General features: G+C 50.5%; 1 protein-coding gene across 2 annotated transcripts in view; it reads left to right on the forward strand.

The window, feature by feature from the left end:
* The window catches only part of ACAD10 (acyl-CoA dehydrogenase family member 10), a 31,696-nt gene extending 19,050 nt beyond the window's left edge, over positions 1 to 12,646 (forward strand). For both annotated transcript variants that reach the window (XM_054006036.1, XM_054006037.1), the window contains 9 exons: positions 1,467 to 1,855; positions 3,086 to 3,226; positions 5,956 to 6,093; positions 6,747 to 6,837; positions 7,926 to 8,084; positions 9,309 to 9,481; positions 10,715 to 10,858; positions 11,289 to 11,366; positions 11,779 to 12,646. In XM_054006036.1, the coding sequence (XP_053862011.1) occupies positions 1,467 to 1,855; positions 3,086 to 3,226; positions 5,956 to 6,093; positions 6,747 to 6,837; positions 7,926 to 8,084; positions 9,309 to 9,481; positions 10,715 to 10,858; positions 11,289 to 11,366; positions 11,779 to 11,913 (1,448 nt within the window). In that variant the 3' untranslated portion in view covers positions 11,914 to 12,646. The remainder of the gene's footprint in view (positions 1 to 1,466; positions 1,856 to 3,085; positions 3,227 to 5,955; positions 6,094 to 6,746; positions 6,838 to 7,925; positions 8,085 to 9,308; positions 9,482 to 10,714; positions 10,859 to 11,288; positions 11,367 to 11,778) is intronic.
* Positions 12,647 to 14,819: the final 2,173 nt, after the last annotated feature.

The raw sequence follows: 14,819 nt of genomic DNA on the forward strand, positions 1-14,819 counted from the left end.
AGCTGGACATTAGGAGATCTGGGTTCGAGTCCCAGCTCGGCGTCAGAATCTCTTTGTGATGACGGGCAAGTCGCTCAGGGGTACGTTTACAGTCAGACTGAGCGCTGCCCCCACTTTTTATAGACAAAGTCCGTGCCCATAGAGCCTACACCTGTAAAAAGAATATAATTGGAGGGGCACACACTCGGATTTGGCACTCAGTCTGTGAGGCTGTGTTCCTTTGGGATTTGCCTTGATGATGATACTCTGATTGGCACTTGCATTTCAGTTTCAGGCCCAAAAGGTGCCATCCTGAAAATGTACCCTTCCCCTTCCTCGGAGGAGTGATGGGGGACTTCATTCCTTAATGTTTGTGAGGTGTGGGAGAGGGGCAAAGGGTTATTATTCAAAGAGAAATAGTTAAGGGCTCACAACAATTACAGAATGAATCCTCCCTTGCATAGGCCTTGGGAGGCTTTGGCATGGAGGCTAGTTGGAATGCCAAGCAGCGCTGCATTCCCTCAGACAGCCATCTGTAATAAAGGAGTGGTTTCTGCAAACAAACACAGAGATGGCAAGAACAATGTGTTTTACTAGCTGTTGCTTTTTGCTGCATTGCAAGGTCTGATGTGGTTACTAGGCGGGGCTGCTGTAGGTGAGCACTAGTATTTGCCTGATTGCTGCCCTCTACCCCAGAGCTGGCCACTTTTCAGCCGGGCTGCATGTATATTGTGAAGGGCTTTGGGAGCAATATTAACCATACCCCGCACCTGGCCTGCTTTTATCACATGCCAAGTCGAAGACCAGGAAACACAGCTCAAAGTCTGACCTGCTGTGCCTTGGAGGAAAGGAGGTGGGGTGACTGCTATTGCAGATGATGGATCTTTGAACAAGAGGAGAAATTTTTGATGGCTTTGCATGAGATCACAGAAGCAAAGCCCAGGCCGTTGGTACATATGCGAAAAGCTTGGTACCAGTACTTGGTACTCTTGCTGGTTCACTAGCACAAGGAAACCATGGAATGGCATGGACGTGATTAAAAATAATGTGCAGCCAAGTCTGTTAAGCTGAGAGAGGAATCCGTAATCACCCTGGGCCCTATATAGTGTTCTTTCCCCCTTCACTGCAGCACAATGCGTCCCTCTGCCTGGGCTCAGCTCTTCCCGCTGCTGTAGAATGTGTCCCTTGCTTTGCTCATTGCAGACTCATCCACTGGGGTATTCAGGGCTGACTCTGGGCACTTTGTCCTCCCAAGCTGGGGCGGCTCAAACTTTACCCTACTAGGGACTCTGTTGGCAACTTGCCAGGGTGCTGATAGACTTGGTGTTTAATCAGAGAAACTGTGACATCGTTGTCATATCCCTTATAAAATAATCCTGCATCCTGCAGCGCCAGCGCTGAGTGCTAGTGTGTGCTGGTGTTTTGGACCTCTGTCATGCGGACTCTCTAAGCAGATGGTGATTATTGATCACTTCCATTTCACGCAGGTCAAGCAAGCTCAGCTGCAGCTGAAAGTGGCGGAAAGCAGGTGGAGCTCATGGCCAACTTAGCGTGGGACTTTGCTACAAAAGAAGGATTTCGAGTGTTTAAAGAATGTCCAGCTGCAAAACCTTTTGCAAGACCTTACAGTACCTGGACCAGGAATGGGGCATTCTCCAGGAGAAACTATGTCACCGTGGCACCTTCCTCACCAGCTCACACTTCCAAAGCTCATCTTATTCTTTCTCCTGACGGCCTTCCTGGGAGAGCCCAGGATCTTTACCGCAAGCTGAGGCGATTCATGGAAATCCATGTCTATCCTGCTGAGCAGGTTCTGAGAGATCATCAGGTTTCACAGTCTAGATGGATTCCACATCCTCTTATAGAAGAGCTGAAGGTAAGTCATACGTCTGCGTAAAGTAACAATGCCTCCAAGCCTGGGTCTGTAAGATGGCACATTGACTGCAAAGCTCAGGGCCCAGGACACCTCTGAGCCAGAGCTGTGCACTTTCCTGAGCAAATCACGTATCTGCTCCTGTCAGTCCACAGCTCCAATGCAGTAAGAGAGGGGGAGCTGGAGTCTCATCTGGCTTGCACACCATCAGCTCAATTCTGACTGCAGAATTTTTATTATGGGTGGCAGTGACTTAAGTGGGGAACCAGCTTGACTCCCAGAGCCTAGGGAAAGTTTACAGGGCTGGGAATGAAGTCATGGAGAGAGGCAGTAAATACAGAGCCCACATCATCATGTAAACTGACTGACTACAGTTGCATTTTTCAGGGAAACATTTGTCCTGGGCATCTTCTGGTAGGTGTAGCCCCTCTAGTGTGTCTCCGATCTCGTGGATACGAGCCAGCCCCAACTTCTGCCCAAGTTGTCTGGGCTGCATTAGCTCAGTGACTTGCTCACTCAAAATCCTGTCTTGTGTATTAACCTGCCCGTGTCCCAACACAGTTCCTGACCTAACGGGCGCGGTCTTCCATTACATGTCACGCTGGCTGTCTCTTGAATTTGATCTCTGGAGCTGTGGAAGGAGGATTGAGGGAGGGACTTCTACAAGTACAGTGCAACTGTGATCTTCATTTTTATACAAGAGGGCCTGGGCATTAGGAGATTTGTCCTTGGGGCCTGAGTCTGATCTCACACCACTATGTCCCCATTGACTTTAAAGGACTTACTCCTGATTTACACTGCTGTAATCAAGCTCTTCAGGTCCAAGAGCCAGAATCAAGCTCTTCAGGTCCAAATCATTCTCCAGTCCAAAGCCAACTCTCTACTATCACTCTAGCATTTGTCCCTCTTATAGGCTGCAAGTGATGTTTCCATAGACCCATTGGACTAAACTCACCCCTGGTGTAACACCATTGACTTCAATAGGCCAACACCAAGCTGAGTCTGACGCACTGTCTGTCTTTAGCTCGTTTCTTCCCCACAGCTTTGGGTGTTTGTCTGTTGATGAGCGGGAAAGGCAGAATTCAGGCCTCAGCTCTGCTCAGCAGATCCCAGCCTTGTCGGGTTGTCCTTCCCGCAGCCATGCCCGTTGGGGGTCTCTATGGGCAGGGAGCTGGCCCCTTACACCTGAGAACAGAATTGGGCCCGAAGTCTCATGCTATTCCATTCTTTAAGGACAAGGCAAAGGCTGAAGGACTGTGGAACCTTTTCTTACCTGTGGAGAATGATCCAGAAGTGAAATATGGAGCAGGCCTCACAAACCAAGAGTTTTCCCATTTGTGTGAGCTCATGGGAACATCACTGTTTGCACCTGAGGTACCTGCTTTAAGCCTTTACTAAGTCATCTGGGTGGCGGAGGGGAAACACGCAGGCTGGGTGAGGGATTCTTAGCTAGCCCTCTGTTGCTGGAATTATCCCCTGCCCTACTAGTGACCCTGCACACATTTCCTCCCTCCCCTCCCAATTGCTCCTACCTCGGCACCTGGCTGCTTTGAACCTGACTGCTAATACTGCTTTTGCAGTGTGTAGTTGTGCTATTTGGGGAGGGCCAGTGCTGGCCAGAATGTGGCCCGTTGTGCGCTATGCTAGTCAGCCCAGCACCAGCCCCTGATGGAACCACGTGTGCGGGTTTTCAGTATAGCCTGGAGCCATTCTAGCCAGGCTCCTACAAAGGGTTTCACCCTGCCCTGCATTGCCTGGGGTGTGGTGAGGAGCCTTTTCCCTGCTCCAGTGCACCCAGGCAGCAACAGGGCAGGATCTCACCGAATACTTAAGAGAGAGCTGTCTGCAGCACACCCCACACCCAAGGGGGTTGCCAGTAAGTGTGCAGTCCTTCGATTTGTGTGTTCCCACTTAGTACTTCAAAAGATAAGAAATAAAACCAGCTGAATTTTAAGGTTCGAGCCTCCGGGGCAGTTGCAGATCATTTAATTGAGTGGAGGAGCGTGAATGACACAATGGGTGATTAAAATTAAAAACTTTATTTATAGTTATTTAAAGCCAACAGGCCTTACACTTGCCCACGCTCTGCACTGACCCTCGCGTTCTAGGATAGAATGATGAAGCCAAGGTGATCAGTCCCTGGCGGGAAGAATGGGGTTAACCCTTTCTCTAAGAGTGCCTGGATAGTGGATGGGCACACCTATCTGACAGCAGCTCACTACCCTTTTTATAATCAGTGATAATAATGGCCCTTAAATAATAATCCACCTTGTTACTATAATTAAAGATTTTCTACTTTCTCACTGACTGTTTAACATTGGGCATCATCTCAATTAACGTGTGTAAATGCCAAATCAATCACTATAAATCAGGGGTCTCAAACTCAATTTACCTTAGGGCCAGTTCCAGTCCTCAAATCCTCCCAGTGGGCCAATAATGTCACTGAAGATGGTGTTCAGAATTGTATTTGCATATTGTATTTTTTATTTTGAATTTCTTAGAAATAATAAAACTGTCATACAACTTGATAGGTTACAAAGTAGCAGCACATCTACCAATGTGATATATGCCATCATGTGCCAGCAATGCCGCTCTGCCATGTACATTGGCCAAACTGGACAGTCTCTACGCAAAAGAATAAATGGACACAAATCTGACATCAGGAATCCTAACATTCAAAAACCAGTGGGAGAACACTTCAACCTCTCTAATCACTCAGTGACAGACTTGAAGGTGTCAGTTTTGCAACAAAAAAACTTCAAAAACAGACTCCAAAGAGAGACTGCTGAACTCAAATTAGACACAATTAACTTAGGCCTAAACAGAGACTGGGAATGGTTGGGTCATTACACTAATTGAATTCCCCCCCTCCCCCATGTTAAGTTCTCTTCACACCTTCTATGGGTCATCTCGATTATCACTTCAAAGTTTTTTCTTCTGCTGCTACTGATAGCTGATCTCAATTCATTGGCCTCTTACAATTGGTATGCGTACTTCCGCCTTTTCATGTTCTCTGTATGTATAAATATCTTCTGTCTGTGTGTTCCACTCTATGCATCTGAAGAAGTGGGCTGTAGCCCATGAAAGCTTATGCTGAAATAAATTTGTTAGTCTCTAAGGTGCCACAAGTACTCCTGTTCTTTATACAACTTGATACAATTCTTCGCCTGCCCGAGAGTTTCTAGTGTTTGCCAGATACCTGGCAACGCTTCAGTTCTGTCAGTTTGTTGATGTTTGGCCTCAGTGACTGAGCAGTGGAAACCTTCAGGATTGCAGCCAGGTGTGCATCAGAGAGTTGTGTTCGGTATTTTGACTTGTTTATGTTCATTGTGGAAAAAAGTGACACCGCCTCCATGGCTGACTCTGCCCAGCAACTAATGATGCTGCCTCCATGGCTGACTCTGCCCGGCGACTAGTGATGGTATCTCTATCCCTCTCTCCCAGCCAATGGGAGCTGCAGGGGGCGGCACCTGTAGCAGACAGAGCCGGCAGTGTGGCTACATGGGTCTCTCCTCCGCGGGCCACAGTGGGGAGGTTCTCGGGCCGCACATGGCCCGCGGGCCGGGAGTTTGAGACCCCTGCTATAGAGAGCGCATTTTTCAAAACATTAACATTTGATGTAAAACACTTGTAAAAACCAGTTAGGATCAAACTGTGTTTACAACATGACCTGGGGTTCTGCCGTAACTCATCTCTAATTGGCTTCTGAATTGGCTCCCTTCACTTCACTCGTATTTGACTTGGTGATTGTCAAGCCATTTTTAGGAAATAGATTTTTGGGTCCACTCACATTTCTATGTACCATAAGAAAACATCATCTGTATAGCTACAGTGTGCGCTAGCCCCAGGTGCATGCCGCTCCCCCTCCGTGTTCTGCTATGAGCGGGCTCGGGGACCTGTCTCTGCAATGCAGCTTCCACCCCACCCTTAGCTCTGGCCTTTTGAAAGCAGCCGGAGCTTGTGTGGTCTGAATTCCCTGATGCTTTGGAATGGGCGTTCGGCAGTCAGGAGTAGCTGTGCCGTTTGAGGTTGACCTACAAACTCCCTTTCCCAACAAACATGCCTCTCCTGTGCTGACTGGTGCTTGGCTTTCCCCCCTCCAGATATTCAACTGCTCTGCCCCCGACACTGGGAACATGGAGGTGCTGGTTCGCTATGGGACGGAGGAGCAGAAGGAACGCTGGCTGCAGCCTCTGTTGGACGGGAAGATACGCTCATGTTTTGCTATGACTGAGCCGCAGGTCAGTATCGCTGTCCAGTCAACCACACCATGGAGTAGAGGAGATCCACACCATACAGCGGCTCGCCCTGTTCTCACTGCTGGCAGTTGTTCTACGCACTGGCCAAGGTTTTCAAAAGTGGCTTGTGATTTTGGGAGCCCAACCTGAGGCCCTTCGAAGGGGGGGTGCTCAGCAATTTCAGAAAATCACATTGCCTCCAACAGACACTTTAAACCACTCAAAATCACCAGTCACTTTCCAGTAATCGTGGCCACCATGTTTCTTAAGCTGTGCTCTTGTGCAGTTAGTGGTAATTATGAAGTGTAACAAAGTGTTTTAATTAAACTACTGTCTAGCTGTCAGACTCAACCAGCTGACGGCCTGATTGGCAGAGGGGCTGGGCACCCCTTTCTAGGCCTTTCCAAGCATCAGGCCTGAAGTCCATTGTGTGACTCCCCAGCTTTGCTTTTAGAGGTGTTTGCTCACTCGGTTGTTCAGCTGAGCTGGGATCCCAGCCTTTGGGGTGCATCAGCAGTGCTGTGCTGAGCTCTGCCAGCTTCAGGCCATGACTTCTCGCCTCCCAAGCCACCCAATGAGAATGTCTGAAACTTCTCCCCGGCCCCTCTAAGGCTGAGAGGAGCTGGCAGATTCAGAACTGAAAGTGTTTCTCTTAGGTTGCTTCATCTGATGCCACCAACATCGAAGCTTCAGTCGTAGAAGAAAAGGGTTTCTACATTCTAAATGGGCATAAATGGTGGATTTCAGGTACATTCCAATACGCACACGGTCTCCGTCACAGAGCCACGTGCTCCCATGGCTGCCTGCTGTGGCGTGAAGCTGTCCTGTTGGACCTTTTCTCCAGTGTGCTGATCTAAAACGGTTCTTGAAAGGGGCCCTGGGCCCTGACTTGCACTCAGCCCTCGCTTACGGAGGGTCAGATTCTGATCTCAGTTACACCAGTGTAAATCCAGCGTAATTCCACTGTCTTGAATGGAGATACTGTGGATTTACGCCAGAGTAATGGAGAGCAGAATTGCTATATGCTAAGCGAACGGGGACTGCAGAGTTCAAACAGCACTGTTCTGTTTCACATACAGTTGTGATGTTACAGGCATTTGGGCATTAGATGCTGCCGTGACCCCCCAATAGCCCCTCTGGGAAATGCTTTTGTTGCAGTCTTCAGCTTTATGTTAATCGTTAGGAAAACATCCCCTTTTTGGACGAGTTAAACATACACTACCGGGCGTCTGGTGGCACGTGGGGTTGCTAATGGGATAGTGAGGCTTTCCCCTCTAGGCAGCCAGTTCTAATCCCACCTGGGTCAGTCATGCCTGCGAGCTGTTACCATCCACTGGTTGCTGGCTGTGAAATGAGTCGGGTGGTCTCGGTTCAGTTCCCAGTAGGCAGTAATGAGCACCTATGTTGGCAGTTCCAGAAGAGAGGCCAAGGTCTGAATGATCCTTGAAGAGCCTTCCCCCCTCCAGGTGGTCCCTCCGTCACAGGGATGGGTGGGGTGATGTGGGAAAGCTTGAATTTGCCTGGTAATTCCACGGTAATTGTGGATAAAGGACTTCAGAGCCTTTATCAGAGCCTGGAGTTCTCACGCCAGCTCTCATCTCTTCTGTTAACTCTTGAAACAAACTATCAAACCAAATAACCATGTCCTGAATTAGCTACAGCTAAGATGGCTGGATTTGCTCTGCTCTCTTAAAGGGCTAAGTCAGAATGAGACACAGGCACCAAATTCAGCCCGATGTGCCTTCGCTGCAATCAGTGATGTTCCCGGCGGATTGATTGGGCCTGAGGTTTTCAGCACCAGTCAGTCTAGTTCTCATTGTGTCGTTTCCCGGCAGGGGCCCTGGATCCTCGGTGCCAGCTCTGTGTGTTTATGGGGAAGACCGACCCTGAAGCCCAGCGCCACAAACAGCAGTCAATGCTCTTGGTTCCCATGGACACTCCGGGCATAACCGTCACCAGGCCTCTCAGTGTATTTGGCGAAGAAGATTCCCCAGGTGAGGCAAGGAGCTAGCTCAGTTTGTAACATGCCTTGACAGCTCCGCTTTGTCCACTGAATTATTCTGGTTTTGAAAGGGCGCATGTTGTGGGCACCTCTGATATGCTGGCCCTTCTGTGGGACCCCATTGTGCCTTGCCTCTCCGTATCCTATGACTTGGGCATTACTGTCCCGTGGATCAGGGAACTGGGGCCCAGAGCAGGGAAATAACTTGCCTGAGGTCACATGGGGTGGTGGCAGAGCTGGGACTAGAACCTAGGTCTCCTGACTCCCAAGTTCTTTACGTCACTCACACACTCTTCCGTTGTCCCTGGTACATAGTCCAGCAGGGTTGTCTGTTATCCAGAGCAGGGACTGGGAGTCAGGACTCCTGGGTCCTCTTCCCAGTTCTGCCACCAACTCACAGTGGGCAAATCACATGACTTCTTTGTGCCTCAGTTCAATAACCCCGGCCTCCCAAGGCGTCAGTGCAGTTTACTGATTGTGTAAGGCTCGGGGGTAAAAGGTGTAGAGAAACAGGCTGATGAGTGTTATTAGAAATAAACATTCATGGAGTATGTTATGATGCTACTTCCTTTTAAAGCAAATACTGGAATTCTGGGGCTACGTTCCCCGCTACAGCCTGTAGCACATTGTTAAAACATCCTAGTGACATTAACATCACGTATTTAATTACTTCGTTAGTTTTTTCAGCCAAAATACCCTATAGATGAGCTGTTGAGTCTTTAAGTGACGTTTCCTGGCTCTTTGACAAAGAGAAACCACAACAAAACCTGTATTTCAGTCCATTTAGCATTGGACACACTTTCTTGTCCACAATCTGTGCAGGCGAAATTACAGGAAGTGGCTGTGGTGGCGGGGGCTGGGAATAACAAGGAATTGGCTGGTTCTGATGAGGGGAGCTGGAAAGTGCTGATAGCAGAACTGGGAAAAGCCTCCCACCAACCTTTCTGTCTTGGCTTTGATTTTTTTTTTTTTTTTGTTCGAGCACTGGAAAGAAACCAGCAAAGCTCAATGTTTGTTAATCCTGACGAGAACCTGAGTTATTAGATCACTTGGTCTCTCACCCGCCAGGAGCAGGCAAGAGACCATTTCAGAGCTGCGTGGGTTCTGGAAGAGCCAGGAAGAGAGGAATGGGAAGGAATTCAAACTTCCTGCATGCGGGGATGTGTCCAGTGAGTGATGCCGCTGAGCTCTGTGCATTCTGTCCTTCCCTTTGCAGCTGGCCATGGAGAGATCTTATTTGAAAATGTGCGAGTGCCCAAAGAAAATATACTGCTGGGACCTGGCCGAGGCTTTGAAATTGCACAAGGGAGACTAGGCCCCGGACGGATCCACCACTGCATGAGGCTCATTGGCTATTCCGAAAGGGCGCTGGCGCTCATGAAGAAGCGAGTGAGTATAGCTGCAGGTTCCTGTCCTCTACTCCATTATCTTCTGCAGCTGCATTCCAAGTGCTGCCTTATCTGCATTTCAGTCTGATTCGATCTAGCATCATATTTCTCAGCAGACTATCGCTGTAGCGTGTAAACACCTTTAATCCATTTTAGCTGCATACCTTCCTGACACCCACAGCGCCATGGGTAGCGGAAAACAATCCACTTATCCAGCCTTGCATCCAACATCAAATCCCCACCCCTGTGAATTCAGCCCGTATCAGTGGATGTTGGAAGCCAAACTACAGTTAGTTATTAGTGGAGTCCTTCGATCTCTAGCAGGGGTGAGAGTTCAGATCAAATAAATATTTCACAAGAACAGCCTCACAAGAGCAACACACCTGAGCAAATGGGTTTCCCCGCCTGACTGAGTACTCCCTGGACAAAGGGCTGTTTCACTCCATTGCTTCCCTTTTTCTTATGGGTGGGGAGTTTCTCTCGTGATTAGAGAAATCGACTGCCCCTGTTTGCAGCTCTGTTCAGCCAAATAAGGCCCCCAGTACACTCTGAATCTTCCTCCTTCCATTTCCTCAGAAGGGTTGAACTCCTCTGCTCTCCCAAGCTCTGCTTCCCTTCTTAGTTGTCTCCAATGTCTGGGCCCTTCCCATGTCAGTTCAGAGTGTGCGCATAACAGCAACTAACCAGGCAATTCATATCCCTGGGCTGAAGCCCAGCAACATCCTCGGATCCCGACCCTGGCACCAGACCCATTGTGGTCACCCAAATCTTCCTTTTTAAACACATTCTCAGGCTCTCCACTATTCCGTCCCCTCTGTTACACCCCATGCTGCTTCAGTATAGCACAGGGAGGAGAGGTAGCTGCTTTTTGGGGATCTGGAAACTTGAGATTCTGACGGCTATTGCACTCTTGGAAGGACTTGAATCCTGAGTCCTGGCTAATTCCATTTTAGGCAGGATGTCAGTTACCCTTCTAAACAATTCCCCAGGCAATCTGATACAGCATTCTTCACTTCCTATCCCAAACTGCCACGTAGTGTCACTGTGCCTGTCAGACAGCAGCCACGTAGCACCCCAGAGGTGGCTGCATCCCAGCAATGGATGAAGTGGGTCCCTGTCTAGTTTGCAGGGGCAGTCGGGATGAAAGCTTCTCTGCAGATGTAAGATATTATCACCAGCAAAAATAGCTCTCTTTAAGCTCAGAGGCCTTTAGCCCTGTGTGCGCCTATTGCAGGTGACGTCTCGTGTGGCCTTTGGGAAACCCCTAGCCGAACAGGGCACTATCCTGGAAGACATCGCCAAGTCCCGCGCTGAGATTGAGCAGGCCCGGCTTCTTGTCCTGAAGGCTGCCCTCCTCATGGATACAGCTGGCAACAAGGTGCGTGGCTGGGGCCCTCCGGGGGCTAACAATACCAGCCTGAGTAAGTGAACAGTGAGGACTGCAGTGCTCGGCCTAGTGTGCTTAGCTTGTCCGGTCGCTATGGGGGAGCGCTAATGCTTGATCTTTTCCTCCCTGGAGGCCTAAGCAAAAATATTACTGAGGTTCCCAATTAAAAGTGAGCTTGGGCATTTCCTCCTTTATGTTCGTGCCCATCAGCATTATCACACGGAGCTCAGCATGACAGGCAGTCTGTGTTCTGGAGAGGCCCAGGGCTGGGAGAGCGGCGGGGCTGCAGGCCCAGCCTGCCGTACATTGGTACTATTGTTTTGGGGAGACCAGAACAGGAATAGCAGGGGCTGCAAGCCAGGACTGAGGAGGGTTGACCAAGCTGGATGGATCTGATGCGTTTGATCCTGTTTCTATACAGGCAGCTGCTCTAGAGATCGCCATGATCAAAATGGTGGCTCCATTGATGGCTCTGCGGGTCATTGATCGTGCTATCCAGGTGAGCGGGGAATGGTGCACTTGTCATTCATTTCTCTCCCATTCCAGAAGGTTAGGGTTTAGCCCAAACAAAGCAAGCAGTTGCTTGGAGCCCCAAGGTTCTTCTGCTTTCAGCCAACTCCTGCAATCACGAGTTAGTCCTATCCTCGCCTCCTGGGCTGAGGAAACTGCTGCCAGACCTCTTCCTCCTAGACGTGATCCCTGTAGGTCAGGACTTAGGCACATTAGCAGGGGCTGGTGTGGGACAAACTTGTCCTGCTGTTGCCTATACATTGTTCGTATTCTATGGAGAACCTTCTTCTAGCAGTAAATTGCCTTCCTGCTTCTACAGTTCTAAGTGTCCCTGCTTTGCTCTGCTGCTCCCATCATGGCATTGTCCTGCCCTTTGCACATGTCTCATGGGTTTGTTGCAGGCCTTTGGAGCAGCAGGTCTCAGTAACGATTACCCACTGGCACAGTTCTTCGCCTGGGCGCGAGCCCTGCGTCTCGCCGATGGACCCGATGAAGTTCACAGGACAGCCGTCGCTAAATTGGAGCTGAAACGCTAGCCCTGGCCCGCTGTGAAAAACAACCACTAGGAAGCGGAAGAGGAATTTCCCAGCTGCAGCCTTGGGATGTGTAAATGTGAGGGGGGGACTCTGATGAACACAGGGTGTTTGTGGGTGGTGATAGCGCTTTCATTTCAATGTCCTTGCAGATTGCCAGACCCCTTGAGGCAACGTGCTTCCCAGTTGGCTTTAATGCTGGGCTCATTTGGTGGTGGAACAAAAAGCAGAAAATATGTCCTTGAGCCACTCAGAGTGGCCTTGCTCCAGGCAGCGAGTCGCGGCCTTGCTCTCAGGCTTCCTGGGCTAGCAAGTGGTCAGCCTTCAGGGATGGAGAGGAAAGAGTCTTGTCACCTAGCAGCAGCCCCTCCAGGGGCCTGCTCTGGAAAGAAATAATTGACTTTAGTGGGCATTAGATCAGGCCCCAGTTGGCTGAGGTGCTGACTGGTTCGAAGGGAACCCTGCTCCTCGGAAGGGACGGATGCCCAGGCTGGGGTGAAGTGAGGAGGGGAATTGGGTGGCTCCTGAGGACTCTGCCAAGGACGCGAGCTCTAGTTCTGTGATTTGCTGTGTTTGGGGCGTGGGGGTTGCCATTTGCCACCCGGATACACTTGATCACACTTCTGTAATTCACGTCGCTCTGCGGAGAGAAAAGAATCATGGAAGGAATTGCGCTGATTTCTGTGCCATTCGTTAGTAACGTCGGATCAAATCAGAATAAAAACAATGGACCCGGTTCCTTGTGTGTGCCTCACCTGATGCTGCAATCGTTTAATTGTTTTTCCAGAATGTTTTATACCTTCTCCCCTCCCCAGGAATGATCAGTTCTGACAAATGGAGAGATTCCCGTAAGCATGGTTGGTTTCCCTTTTGGGTGGTCTTGAATGATCATGAAGAGATAAAGCTTCTGTGCATGCTGCAGCTGGGCGAGCACGTTGCAGCGTGGTGGTGACTTGGGCCCAGCGGGTTGGTCAGATGGGCTTGGACTTGGGTGGCTAGCCAGAGCCTCACTCCCAGCTGCAGTATAGACCCACCCAAAGGGCCCATCGCAGCTCGCATACAGCTCTGGTCTGAAATGTGCTGACAAGGATCCCAGAGCATCACGAACGCCCCCCTCTGGTCACTGAGGAGTATAAAGGAAACCTGGTCAGAGCCGCTTCAAACCAGGGTTTCTGAAACGCTGCTGAACTTGCAGCCAACGTGTGCTTGGCACCAGGTCATTTCAGTATGTGAGAGGAGCTCTGAGGGGAAGTGTGGGACGGAGGCAGGAGCTCAGTGATAGGCCTCATGGAGGGGGCAGGGAGGCTACAGTATTGCAGGAGAAGTGTGGGGCAGCCCCTGCTGTGCATATGTGCTCCTCCAGCTGGCTGTGAGGTTCCTGTCCCCAGCTCCTGCAGGGGGCCATTCTGCCGGGTTTGTGAGAACCGGGGATTCTGTAAAACAAACAGTGGCAGGCCCTGAGAACAAGGCCCCACGGTTCCCTGGCTAGAAACACGGAGGAGCAATGCGGTGAGTGTGGGAGACGAGCCCCTCCGTTAGGGGTGCGGCAGCATAGCCTGTTTTGCACAGGCAGGGTGGGGGTTGAGGGCAAAATACACTCCAGGGGCCACTGTAACTCCAGAGTGACTGCAGTGCCTAGAGCGGATTTACGGTGGTGGTGTTGGAAGCAGAGTGCAGCTGGCACGGTTGAGCAGATGAGCCCTCAGGCTGCGTGTCGGACAGCGGTGGATGTGTGCAGAACGAGCACGCTCCCCGCTGCCAGTGGGGCCAAAAAAAGCAGCGCCCCGGGCAGCTGTATGGGGGGACACAGCATGACTGGGGGGCTCAGGGTACCTATCCTGTATTAAACAACTACGAGGGCATGGAGAGAGACAATTCTAGCTGGGGATTGTGGGGCCGGCAGCAAATTGCTCTGCCTTGGCTCAGCTCGTATTTCTCACGGACTCCGAGGATGGAATTCCACCCGTCTTACATGCAGTTGGCTTTATATTCTCCACTTGACAGAACTGAGTCTCTTGGCCCAGAGCCCATGTGCACAGCCAACCTGGCCGACTGCTCTGGAGAACGCTAGGCTCTGCAGCAACCCTGCGAGCGTCATGCTGAACTCATCCCTTCCCCGACCCTACCATCTTCCTTGGGGCTTTGGAGGGATTCGATCCCGAATGGCCATCTGTGATTGACCGGGGTACAGTGCAGACCAGCAAACTATGAGTTTTTAAATACCTCCCAAGGCAAACCTTGTACAAACATTATTCTAGTGGGTGTGAACACAGGTATATTCTGTCACACAGTCACATTCCCTGAGGGAGACTGCTTTGGCCAGAGTCAGGCTCCCAACAATGGGTGTGTGTGAATTTAGTGCTGCTGAGAGAGATGTTCTGAATCCTCAGGGAAAGGGAACGGAGAAAGCCCCCAGACAGGCCCTGGCTAAGAGGAACAAAGAATCCCAGCCCCCCACAGAAGATGCCAGCCTGATACCACCTCTTGCTGCATTTACAAAAGCAGTGGAAGGGCACCATATGCTGGATAGGCAAAGCACACAGCTAGTGCCTTCCCAGAGATCAGTCTCTGAACACGTACCTCCACCTCCACTGATCAGCAGCTAGGGGAAACATGCAGAATAGCACTCAGGAGCGTCTGCCATTAACTCGGGACTCAATGCTGTAGTGCAGCCATCCGAATAATCTGGTGCCCAGACATGTGTAACCTGCCCCGTTCTCTCCAGGCCGCACACACAGCAGCGCATCATGTGCTTCCCATAGCGAAGGGGGAGTGCGGGTTGGACTAGCACATGCTGAAATCAGGGAGCAGTGGCACGGGGCTTGGCTTAAACCCGGAGGTTTTGAAGAGTGTCTGTGCAGTTTAGAACGAGCTTCCCAGTCCGTGTTCCACAGCCCTGGGTTAGCGGG

This window comes from Malaclemys terrapin, chromosome 16 (genome assembly GCF_027887155.1).
Source record: "Malaclemys terrapin pileata isolate rMalTer1 chromosome 16, rMalTer1.hap1, whole genome shotgun sequence".
NCBI classification, from domain to species: Eukaryota; Metazoa; Chordata; order Testudines; family Emydidae; genus Malaclemys; species Malaclemys terrapin.